At 33.4% G+C, this 13,429-nt stretch overlaps 1 protein-coding gene across 3 annotated transcripts in view; it reads right to left on the minus strand.

The window, feature by feature from the left end:
* Window positions 1-13,429, minus strand: part of PHIP (pleckstrin homology domain interacting protein) — a 135,501-nt gene that overhangs the window by 13,367 nt on the left and 108,705 nt on the right. For all 3 annotated transcript variants that reach the window (XM_034991212.1, XM_034991209.1, XM_034991211.1), the window contains 5 exons: window positions 12,339-12,459; window positions 9,493-9,618; window positions 6,778-6,847; window positions 6,387-6,437; window positions 5,971-6,120 (listed from right to left, as the gene is read on the minus strand). In XM_034991212.1, the coding sequence (XP_034847103.1) occupies window positions 5,971-6,120; window positions 6,387-6,437; window positions 6,778-6,847; window positions 9,493-9,618; window positions 12,339-12,459 (518 nt within the window). The remainder of the gene's footprint in view (window positions 1-5,970; window positions 6,121-6,386; window positions 6,438-6,777; window positions 6,848-9,492; window positions 9,619-12,338; window positions 12,460-13,429) is intronic.

Below are 13,429 nucleotides of genomic sequence, written 5' to 3' on the forward strand. Positions count from 1 at the left end.
TCTCTGTCAAATAAATAAATAAAATCTTTAAAAAAAAAAAAAAAGAATATTTGCATTTTCTTCTTTTGTACTTTTTTGGCCCAGTTTTAATATCAGGATAATACTGGTTTCATAGAATGAATGGAAAAGTAGTCTCTTCTGTACCTTGTGGAAAAGACTATGTAGAATTTGTGTTAATTCTTTAAACATTTGGTAGAATTAACCAGTGAAGACATCTGGACTTAAGAGATTTCTTTTTTGAAAGGTTTTAATTACAAATTAAATTTCCTTACTAGTTATAAGGCTATTCAAATGATCTCACACTGGGTGAGTTGTGGTAGTTTGTACTTTCAGAACTGGTCCATTTCATCTAAGACATCAAATCTGTATGTGTAGAGTTGCCTACAGTATTCCTTTATTATCCTTTTGATATCTACAGGGTCTGTAATGATCCTCTATTGCATTCCTGGTATTAGCAATTTGTGTCTTTTTTCTTTTTAGCTTTCTAAATCTTAACAGAGGTTTATCACTTTCATAGATCTTTTCCAAGAACCAGCTTTTGGTTTTATGGATTTTCTCTATTGTTTTTCTGTTTTCAGTTTCATTCATTTCTGCTTTTTATATTTCCTATCTTCTGCTCACTGTAAGTTAATTTTATTTTTATTTTTCTAGGTTTTTTTTTTTTTTTTTAAGATTTTATTTATTTATTTGACAGAGAGCGAGAGCAGGAGCAAAAGCAGGGGGAGTGGGAGAGGGAGACGCAGGCTTCCCGCAGAGCAGGGAGCCCCATGTGGGGCTTGATCCCAGAACCCTGGGATCATGACCCAAGCCGAAGGCAGATCTTTAATGACTGAGCCACCCAGGTGCGCCTGTTTTTCTAGGTTCTTGAGGAGAGAGCATGGGTTACTGATTTGAGACTTTCTCTCTTCTGATGTACCATTTAGTGCTATAAATTTCCCTGCATTGTTTTAGCCTCATCCTACAAATTTTGAAATGTTGTATTTTTATTTCAATGTGTTTTATTTCCCGTAAGACTTTGGTATCAAAAATTATTCAGAAGCATATTTATTTAGTTATCAATCAAGTGATTAGAGATTTTCCTGTTACTTTTATTTCTGGTTTGATTCCATTGTGGCTGGAAAACACACTGTATGGTTTCAATTACATTTGTCATTTTATTGTTTTCTGTCTGTTCTGTTGTTTTTAATTTTTTTTCCCCAATCTTCCTGTGGGTTACTTGAACAGATTCCATTTGATTCATGCATTGTGTTTATGACTGTAACTCTGCTATAATTTTTTAAGTGGTTGCTCAGGTGTTTATAATATATACAAAATTATCAAAATATACTGGTGTCACACAAAAAATGAAATTCAAAATGGATTAAATACCTAAATATGAGACCTGAAACCATAACAATCCTAGAAGAGAACACAGGCCTGTAATCTCTGCTACCAGCCATAACAGCATTTTTCTAGATGTCTTCTGAGGTAAGGGAAACAAAAGCAAAAATAAACTATTGGGGCTACATCAAAATAAAAAGCTTCTGCCCAGCGAAGGAAACAATCAACAAAACTAAAGGCAACCCATGGAATGGGAGAAGGTATTTGCAAATGACATCCAATAAAGGGTGAGTATCCAAAATATATAAAGAACTTATAAAACTCAACATCCTCAAAACAAATAATCTGATTAAATATTGGAAGAAGACATGAGCAGACATTTTTCTAAAGACATAAAGATGGCCAAGAGATACATGAAAAGATGTTCATCATCACTTACCATCAGGGAAATGCAAATCAAAACATTATTATAATGAGGTATCACCTCACACTTGTCAGAATGGCAACGACGCAAGAAACAATAGGCGTTGGGGAAGATGTGGAGAAAAAGGGACACTCATGCATTGTTGGTGGGAAGGCAAACTGGTGCAGACACAGTAGAAAACAGTATGGAGGTTCCTCAAAAAGTTAAAAATAGAACTACCCTATGATCCAACAATCACATTACTGGGTATTTACCCAAAGAAAACAAGAACACTAATTCAAAAGGATACATCTACCCATATGTTTATAGCAGCATTATTGATGAATGGATAAAGAGGATGTGGTATATATATATATACATATACATACATACACAATGGACTATTACTCATCCAAAAAAATTGAAATCTTGCCATCTGCAATGACATGAATGAGCTAGAGTATAATGTTAAGCAAAATAAATCAGAGAAGGACAAATACTATTAGGATTTCACTTGTGGAGAATTTCAGAAACAAAAACAAGCAATGGGAAATAAGAGAAAGAGAGGTTAGCCTGGTGATGGGTATTAAAGAGGGCACGTACTGAATGGCGCACTGGGTGTTATGCACAAACAATGAATCATGGAACACTACATCAAAAACTAATGATGTAATAATGTATGGTGATTAACATAACAAAAATTTTTTTTAAAAATTAAAAAAAAGAGACAAAGTAAGAAAGGCACTTTTATTTATAGAGAACTAATGGTTACAAGAAGAGATTAAGGAGTGCACTTGTCATGATGAGCACAGGGTGATGTATGGAAGTGTTGAATCACTACAATGCACCTGAAACTAATACCACACTGTATGTTAACTAACTGGAATAAAAATAAAAACTTAAAAAAGATAGTGAAATAGAAAAGAATAACATATCCAAAGAGAAAACTGTGATTTCAGATTTTCCTGTGTAATGAAATCATATAAATGGCCTTAAAAAAAAATATGTATCTGAAAGCTTGACTCTTTTTTTTTTTAAGATTTTATTTATTTGTCAGAGAGAGAGAGAGCACAAGCAGGGGGAGTGGCAGGCAGAGGGAGAAGCAGGCTCCCCGCTGAGCAAGGAGCCCGATGCGGGGCTCAATCCCAGGACCCTGGGATCACGACCCGAGCCAAAGGCAGACACGCTTAACCGACTGAGCCGCCCAGGTGTCCCCGAAACCTTGACTCTTAAGATAGCTGTGTATGTGTGGGGATGAGGGGGTAAGTTAAAGGAATTACAGAATTGCTTTATGCAATGGTAACATCGTCTGAACAGTGTCCAACCTCTCTAACCTCTTAAGGGTAACTAACCACTTTGACAGAAACTATAATTACTTGGATATTAAATATTATAACATATTGTCTTTACAAACTTTGCAGATTTTAGGAAAATGTTAAATATATTTATGTAAAACACTTCATTTTTCTTGGTTTGTATCTTGGGTTTCCATTACTCAGTACAGTTTATGGTAACCACTCAACACACCTCTGCTGAATAAAGGAATGGGACAGATTATTTAGCATGCTAATTTGCATAAAAATTTAATTTTTAAAATCTTGCTTTGTATTTTATTAAATTCAATTACAAAAGCTGAAGTATGAAGAATATGACTGCTTTATATATTCTACTAGAGTTAGATTGATAGTTAACTTATAGTTAATTCTGAAACATAAAAAGTGATAAATCCAGTTTTTACTTCTCAGTGACGGTAATAAAGAACAGTTAACAGTCCTAAGTCTTCACACCTCCCTCCATCAAGGAGTACCGTAAGAAACAAGTGATCAAATTAGAATTTTTTCTTGTTTCTTCTATTTGTCTGCTAATACTTTTGGCTTGTGGAAGGAGAAGCTCTAAATACTGCTCTCATTATTTTGAATACTTAAGAGACTACATTCTTATACACTAGTTATTCTCTAAGAATACTGCATATAGTTCTGGTGCACGAGATACAGAAAATATGGGCTCTTGTTCTCACTTTGTCAACAAATAGCTACGGATCTTGGAGAGCTGCTTAATCTGAGTCTCAGTTCAACATTAGTAAAATGAATCAGCTGTACCAGTATCTAGAGTTGGATATATATAAAGCAACTCATATATATATACACATACATACGTATGTACGTATATATATATATATATGTATATAGCAGATATTTGTATTCTGGACTTTTTCCTAGAAAGGAAGAGAAAGATACAAGCTTTAATGTTTAGATTCTAAATGCATAAGTATAACTGTGCAGAGTCATGAATACAGGTCTCTCCCATATTTTTTGTATGGTTGTTTTAACATTTTCCTTTGTCCTCAGAGTTTTAATTTTTCGCTATTATTCCAGGTAAAGATTTTTTTCATATATATCCTGGTCAGAAGTCATGCTCTGTCAAATGTTTATCCACCCTAGGAAATGTATATAGCCATTAACTCCTCAAATATTGCCCCTCTCCCATTCTGTCTACCCTCTCTCACTGAATTTTTTCATCTACCGTATCTCTTAATCTTTCCGAGCTTAATTTCAATGATTATACACTTCATTTTCAGAAATCCTATTTAGTTTAAATTTTTAAAAATACCCGCCTCCTCCCCAGCCCCGGTAAGGGGCTTCTTATCTCTCCATTTATCTCTTAAACCAAAATAACAAATCCAAGTTTAATAGGCAGCATTTCATTTTTCTTTCTTGGTGGTACATTAAATAAGTCACTGGTGTTTTAGATTTGATGAAGTACAGTATTTCAGAAATTATCTATCATATGTCAAGTTTTGGGGAAGAGGGTGCTAATATTTCCATTTGTTGTGTTTGTTGTTGTATATATGATGGATCACTCCCTTATACAGTTTGTGATTTTTTTTTTCATTATTAATTAATCTGTGGTTAGAGATTGGTTTTTTCTCCCTCTGATGAATTTCTACACACTAGGGTAGTGTAAATTTGGGCTCTAAATCCTTGCATAGTGCGAGCTTAGGGAGACTCCTCTCCTCACACCAGAGCAGCAGACAGATATTTTTCCTCATGGAGGGAATTATACTATTGTTTTCATTGAGGGTGAAACCTTTCAACAGTCCTGGTGGGATCTCAGTTCCAATTTCCCTCCTCACCTTGGCTCATATGGCTTTTTCTCTCTACATAGTGCTATACTTGTGCCTCTAGAGAATCTAAACATTAAAGCTTTTATCTAGCTTCTTTTCTGTGGAAAAGTCTAGGAACACAAACATCTGCAAGCACTGGATAAACTATAACGTTTTCTAATATACATAGTTAGGTTCACAAGAAACAAAGGGAAATCCACACGTTCCAAAAACAAAGAGAATTGAAAACCAGAGTACTGTAGCATTAGCTCAGTTCTTCTATGAGTTTTTTGGAGCACAGAGTTCAAATTAGCCCAGTTTATAACGTTGCTGGAATTAAAAACTTATCTTTTACATTCAAGATTCCACATTTCTTGATTTTTAAATGACAAAAAGGCCATTTTATGATATATATCTACTGATGACATTTCTCTGTTTTCATCATTGCAAGTTACAACACATACAGAAAAAACAGTAACGAAGTTAGAGGATACCACATCTGGGTCATGATCTCTTACAAAATATTTCATTTTCAATTTCATTTGAAACCACGAATATTATCTAAACTGTACAACCTTTAATAACTGACTAAAGGAATAAAAAAAATCACTTTAAGCTATATTTGGATTGCCAAGATTGCATGCAAAAATACTAAAATCAGATTCACTCAATCTTCCTACCATGAATTCCATAAATATAATAATGCTACCTTGCATTTATATATACTGCTAGTTTAAAAACTATTTTAATGTATTCTCATTCCATCCATAACCCTGTAGGGAGGTTAGGTAGGTATTATTATTGTTTCCTGAATAACTGCCGTAATAAATTCTTAAGAGTTTGTGTGGGAAATTATAAAAAAAAATTTAGATCAGAAAACTAAATGACCTGCTCAAGTTGTACAACTGGTAAGAGGGAGAGCTAGAATCATAACCCAATTATTTGTGGAGTCTTAGTTTGGACTTCCTTCTGTTTTAAATGCCACTACTCGACTTAGATGCTCCATATAACCAAACAGATGACAAGATGTATTTAATAATGAAGAAATGATAATCATAAGAAATAACAACTTAAATGGCTAATTGTCATGTGTGAGATATATAGCAAACTGACAGGTAAAGAAAATATTTCCAAAAATACTTACTGGATATTCAAGGAGATCTACTGGCTGGCGGAAAGGCTCAGAATCTTCACATTGAAATATGAGATTTAACAATTCTTGACATTGTTTCTTCCACGCTTGAATATCGTAAGATTGAGCTCTGTTACGTAATCTTCTTCTAGGTTGATGGTCCTAAAATGAAAATTTTCAAATATATTAATAACATTTATACAGTAAAATTTGTATTTTTAATGCAGTCTGATATAATTAGGTCATATAAAGTAATTTAAATAATAGAAAATATCATTCACCTAGTTCTGAAAACCATGCATTTTGTGATGGAAACTGATTTGGAAGTAATACTTAATCTGTCTTTAAAAATACAAATAGTTAAAAAAATGCTTTTAATACATTTTAATTCATATAAAATACTTCTGCTAAAACAAAAAGTATCTTACCTTTCTTTTTCGGGTAGAAGTTCCTGGCACATCAGCATCTTTCTCTTCTTCCTTTGAAGTAAGAATTTATCAGATTTGTTAAACATTCTAGATTATACTCTTAGAGTTTACAGAGTCTATCACAGCTGTTTATATGCCAATTATTACTTTTACACTTTTGAAAACCCATAATGTATATGCTGGAACACTTTACTGATTGATTAGAAAGTCCCCCTACAATGTTTTTAATAACTATAACAAGAAAATTCTGGACCATTTTTTGAAACTATAGCATTAGCCAAAAATAATTTTCATAACAGCATTTATCTGAAAACTACTGTGTGTTAATTTCTTTTTACATATAGAAAAAGACCAACATAGTCTGAATGATGAAATATGAAATATGAAATACCTCAGAGTCAGACAAAACTTTCTTCTTCATTGAATTGTACAGTGGAATTAAGTTGTAACAAGTCTGATCCCTAAACAACAAGGCAATGTTAGTATACAATTTAGAGTCATGAGACTTTTTTTTTCCCCTTTAAATCTGTTACCAAAACAAGATTTTAAGATTAAGCTTGAAGCTGAAGGCTTTCTTCATTGGTTGACTCCAAAACTCTATGCCCACCCATCTGCCCCTGCCCCTCCACCCTATGTGGAGCTTCCAATCTGGTCTATTTCATTACAAGAAACCCAATTCTCACCTCCTAGTCTTTGTTCAGATCACTGTTGTTTGGCAGACACCTTCTTCCATTCCTCAGTACACAAGGGAAAGCTATTATATGTCCTGTCTTCTAATTCCTTCTTATCATTCTTAAATGTTTAGTCATTCCCTAAAATTTTGTCCTTTAGTCATCTTCCCTTGTCACTACAGTTTTTGTCCTGATAATCATATATATCTGCAGTTTATCTGTGTAAATGAATTCCAAATTCCTATGATTTGGTCAGACTCTTCTCCTGAGATTCCATCATCTAAAATTTCACATGTCTAAACCTTATTTTCACTTCCCTCTCCTATTTTCAACAGCATTACTATTCTCACAGTAATGCATGGGTTTTCACTATTCCTTCCCTTGCCTCCTATTAACCCAATCACTGGCCAAGTTCTGTGATTCTACCTTCAAAATCTCTTGGCCTCTGCCTTTCTCATTTCCATAAACTAAACCCTCATCACCTCTTAGTTGGTTAGATGTAGCAGTCAATCTGCTATTTATGTTCTTTTGTCTCTTCTCTATCAGTTAAGATTAGAAATGCATTCAAGGCCCTCCATGATCTGGCTCAAACTTGTGCTTATAGCACTGTATCCCTATTACTTCTGCTCATGTACTCTCTACTTCATCTGATTTAAATTGCTTAATTCCCTTAATAACCTTTTACTTTCCTACCTCATGCCATTCCTTATCCTTAGAATGGCTTTCCTTCCATCTAACTTCTCTTAAATCTATCAATTTCTACCTTGTCCATAACATCCTAACACACTTCTCCCTGTACCTAAAACTCCACTGTCACAAACTTTCATACAGACTCTCTTGTTAGTCTTTCCTTATATTATAGTTACTTAAAAAATTTATCTATGAAATTGTACTAAGAGGGTAAATATACATTTCTAGGTCAAGTATCTCTCACATCACCTGATTATATACCTTATTGCTTGAAATTTGGCAAAATAACTCAGTTAAAAAATAGAAAAACCAAAATTTCAAGCTATACCTAACGTGAAAATTACTGTCAGCTAAAAATGTATAAACATTTGTTATCTACCTCTAAGAAATGCCAGGGATTTTTAGATATATATAATATCAACGCTTTAAATACTAATCTAACAACGTATTTCAAAATAACATTTGAAAGAAATACATTTTTATAGACTATTCCAAATATAAAAATAATTGTTTCATCTAAATTATTTCACTGAAGTGTGAGTTTATATATCATGCGATTCTATTAATTCCTGTCTCTTTGGAAAAAGAAACATACATATATATATATAATACAAAATTATACACTAAACTTTATAATAAAAATATTATAAGCCATTATAATTAAGTTATATAAACAATCTTCCGAGGATAACTAATTCTTAATTACCAATTTTATGGGGGGGGGGAGCGCAAGTATAATAAAAATAGCCCCAAACCATCTGGAAGGCAACAGGTTTTTTTAGAGAATAAGGTAGAGGGTAGAATATAACATTTACTGTACTAATTTTCTTTGGTGTTTTCTTATATTGAAATCACCTATATTCCTTAGCAAAAAACACCCTAACACCACAAAAACGGGCCCTATGATTATTCTAAGTAATGAGAATGAAGCTGGAGATGTTTTTTAAAGAGCCTCAATAATCCCTGCATGTGAAAATGAAAGCTGACAACAGCTGAGTATTTAAATTATAAAATGTATTCTTTCTTTACTGGAAAAAATCATCCAATATAAATAACCTTAATATGAACTCAACAGCAGTATTTTATACAAAACAGGAGTCATTCCTCTGGTTTCAGTTTAGAAGGCTCAATTCATTCTACGGCTATATAAAATTCTTAAGGTAAAAAATAAAAGTGTTGCTCCCTTAAATAGCTATAGTTATCATTCTTGGTATGAGATTAATGAATGAGGAAGTAAACCTGACTTTTAAGAAGAATCTTGAAAGTTAAATTTAGTTTCTGGTTGGACTACTTAAATACTTTTTTACAAACTTGTCAGGGGCAATATAATGTTAAGATGAGAAATTCTTAGATGGAAGACACTCATTTACTGTGAAAATTAAACATGTAAACCTCTAAAACTGTTTCCTTAACTGTTAATTACAGATAGCGGTATCTCCTAACTGTAATTATTATTTGGCTTAGAAGAACTACTTTAGGTAAAACATTACATGTTCTATACATGCTTACCCAACAGTTGGATTTAGAGAAGGATCCATTTTTTAAATGTTAACTATGGAACACAACTGTAACACAACTTTTATGATGTTTAGACAGACATTATATGCTTTCTATTTTGAATGGAACTAGTTTACAGCACAGCATGGGACACATATAAAAATAACTGCATTTTACATTTTTGCATTTTACATTTTTACATTTTACATCTTAAAATACTGACAATTAAGTGTGGAAAAACAACTCACTTTATAAAATGTAGAAGAAGATCAGTCACAAACTTAGCAGATTTCACAATAGGGCTTCCAGGCTCATTAAATGTCCGTGTATTATGCTCTATGTATCGAACTTCCCACATGAGGGAAGAAACTCGCCTTAAACAAACAAAACACAAAAGTCTTAACCTCATTATATTTAAAAATATTTGTGCACAATTTAAAACCAAGGCATTCTAACTTTTCAATTACAGTCTTATCCAATTACAAAACTCACAACTTTAAAATATAAGAAAATATATAATCTCATTTGTGTTAGGGTAAATAAAAGAGGAGCAACATTGTGTATTTGCATAGAAAATGTCGCACCAGATTAGACACACTAGATTATTAATAGTGCCTTCTTTTCTTTCTGAAAGTAAAGAAAAATCCAAAGACAACTTCCAGAATATCATCCAATATGTGGTCCAGTCCTACTTAAAATACTCAGAAAATATTACTGATATTGATGTGTGAACAGAAATACAATTGTATGTGGGGCGCCTGGGTGGCTCAGTCGTTAAGCGGCTACCTTCAGCTCGGGTCATGATCCCAGGGTCCTGGGATCGAGCCCCGCATCAGGCTCCCTTGCTCAGTGGGAAGCCTGCTTCTCCCTCTCCCACTCCCCCTGCTTGTGTTCCCTCTCTCGCTGTGTCTCTGTCAAATAAATAAAATTAAAAAAAAAAAAAGAAAGAAAGAAATACAATTATATGTGATTTAAAAAATATATACAATTATGGATACAGAAGCATACACAGAAGGTTCATTTATTCTAACAGAATCACAGGCATCTTCAGGGTACCTTATAGAACTGTAAAATAAGGTTTTAGAGTAATGCCAAGCAGAGCAAACTGATTAGTAATAGTTTAACAAGACACAGAACCAGAAGTATCAAAGAAGAAAACCATTTTAAACTGCAAGAAATCTGAAGCCAATGAGTAAAGGAGAAACAAAAAAGGTTGAAACAGTGGAAAAAGCAAATGAAGGCATAATTTTATTAAATAAGAACAAAAATTGGGTCTATATTATCAGGTTCAAAAATAGGCAGTTTCTAATTTATGTAAGGATTGTGTTCTCAGATTTTCTTATACTGGCTACTAAGCTAAGCTAATGCCAAAAAAGCCTGTTTAAGTTGTAATGTACCCTGAAATATAATACACCTTAGCAGTTACCATACTGAGCAGTATTTCTATGAGAAAGTATATTTACAACAATAGTGGGAGATGTCAGAAGCTTATCTTTGTAGCTGTAGTCCAACAATTACTGTACAATAACAACTCTATCTCCCCATAATTCTCCCCTATCTTGTTCCACCTCTGAAGCACTAAGTCCAATTCCTAAGGCTTAGCAATTTAGGGGTCTAGGGAAAAGGAAGGATGTAGCTAAAAATTTCTTCTCCATTTTCTCTTAAACTTCTAACATCAGGTGTTGAAAAAGATTTAAAGAAGTGTACCATGAAGGTAAGATGGCTGGGAGGCACATATCATAGTGATTTCCTCCTCATCTCTATGCTTTTGACAAATATCAATAAAGGAACAGCAGAAACACTCTAACCAAGACCAGAAAAATCTTTAGAACCTGAAATTTAACATCTTAGTTTTCTTTATTCCAGTGGTTCTCAATGATTCTGGGTGGGTGATTCTACCTCATATTTGGCAATGCTTAAAGACATTTTTCCTTTTTACAACTAAGGACTGCTATTGGCACCTCAAGGGTAGAGGCAAGGACACAGCCCCTCACAATGAAGAATTTTCCAGCCCCAAATATCAGTAATGCTTTTGTTGAGAAACCCTGCCTTACTAAGTTAAGGAACAATAAATGGTGTTTTCAGTGCCAGGCACATAAAGTACCAAATTAGATTTATAATTTAAGTAAAAAAGAACAAAACACCAGAGGCACATTTTATATTAAAAAATACAAAATATGAATAAAAGTTTCCCTAAGTTAAAATGAATAATATAATGTAAAGAACAGGCCATAAGAAGAAATTTTTTAATGCAATTATTTTAATTAAAATGTTGTGGGGTGCCTGGCTGGCTCAGTTGGTTAAGCATCTGGCTCTAGATTTTGGCTTACATCAAGATCTCAGGGTTGTGAGATAGAGCCCCAAGATTCTCTCTCACCCCCTCTCCCCCAACCCCCACCAATCTCGCTCTCTAAAAACAAACAAAAAAAATGCTGGCAGTCTTCTAAGCAAAAGTCATGAAAACTGGAAGTATGATTTCATTATGTGAAAGCTATAGACTTAAATTTTTTCTGTAGACATTCCAGGCAGTAAAACTACAATGCCTATCCAAGATTAGAACTCAATGTTTACTGAAATTGTTAACTAGATGCAAATTAATTGAAATTAGCTCTTTTTTAACTCTGTATTTCAAGCTAACCTACAACTATGAAAAATATCCTGAATTCCCAATTTCAAGTATATATAAGCTAAATATAAGCAAAATAAAAAAAATACGCAACTTTTAAAAATACTGTTCTATGAAAAAAAAATCCATGAAAAAATATTTCAATGTGGTGTCTAGGAGAAAACGAGATACTCTGGGTTGCTTTATAAATTACAGTGTGAAGACAGTGAGCACCAACTCGTATTAGCAACTAGAAAAAACTGCATCAATGCATCATGTTCCAAATCTAGAGACCAGCAGCATCAGCATCCCAGGGAACTTGTTAGAAATGCAGAATCCTCAGGTCCTACTAAAATTACTGAACCTGAGACTGCATTAAAAAAAAAAAAAAAAAATCCCCAGGTGATCTGTATGCACAGTAAAGTTTGAGAAACACTCAAGGATCATTTAGTTTTCTTTTGGTAGTGGCCACAGCAAATGGGTTCTAACCTGTAAAACCTGTTTTCCAGTCTTTGTTTAATTGTACTTAAATCCGTCGGATATGCCACTACAGTGCAATACATGGGATAGGCTTGTAGATCCACAGGGGCCACAAATGCTGAAGCAATATCTAGAATAAAAAAATTAGTTTATATGTTTATTTTTTATTGTTTAAAATACTTCACAGACAATTCTGCTTGAATTAAGACAAATTCTGATCCACATAACCATTAGACTGCCATTGTCTTTTCAAAGTAAATACATATAGTTTAGCTAGCCTAATATAGTCTCATTGCTTATTATGTCTACATTTACACTGCAAAATTCTAGGGATATTTGTTATTCAGATCCCTTAGAAGACAAGAAATGACAGACAATATATAAATCTGACCTATTAAGTACACACACATTTCTATACTTAAAACCAGGCCATTCCTGAATTTGTAGGTTTTTGACAGTCATTCTTTCAGTAACACTGTAATAACACATTCCATTCAAATGTAACCTGACTTTCTCAAAACTTATCACCTTATCTTAACAACTTAATTGTGAAATATCACGCAAGCACTCAGAGGAAGAAACAGATCCAGAAGTCTTTGACTCAATGTCAATGACCAAATGGCACACAGTCAACTGGTAAAAATCTAAAACCTGGCAAAGATTACTATTTTTTTTACTCATTCACATACAGTATAAGACAACTTCCTATGCTAAAATACTACTAAAATTGCTTAAGATATCTGTGATACTCTTTAAATAAAGTGTTGCCTTATTAAAAAAAGACTTCAGATGAAAATATATCTAAAATGTGTCTCCAGTGTCACCTCTATTCCTCTTTTAAGCTTTATTCCTTATTGATAGAGGGGTTGCTACAAACCACCACACTAGTTTACAGTTGTTTTGGAAGCCCAGAATTCAGATAATCAAAGTTTTGTGGTCACTGTGTTTTGTTTTTTTTAATGAGACCAAGCAGTTCAGTATTTTCTTCCTTCCCCTTACAAGTATTCCCTTGTATATATATTCATATAGTTAAGGGGAGAACTGGTACAGCTATCCATATAATTATAATTCATCTTTCAACCCTCCTCTCCCAATTCACA

The sequence above is a fragment of the Mirounga leonina genome, unplaced genomic scaffold (assembly GCF_011800145.1).
Source record: "Mirounga leonina isolate KUSES-001 unplaced genomic scaffold, KU_Mleo_1.0 Mir_53, whole genome shotgun sequence".
Taxonomy (NCBI): domain Eukaryota; kingdom Metazoa; phylum Chordata; class Mammalia; order Carnivora; family Phocidae; genus Mirounga; species Mirounga leonina.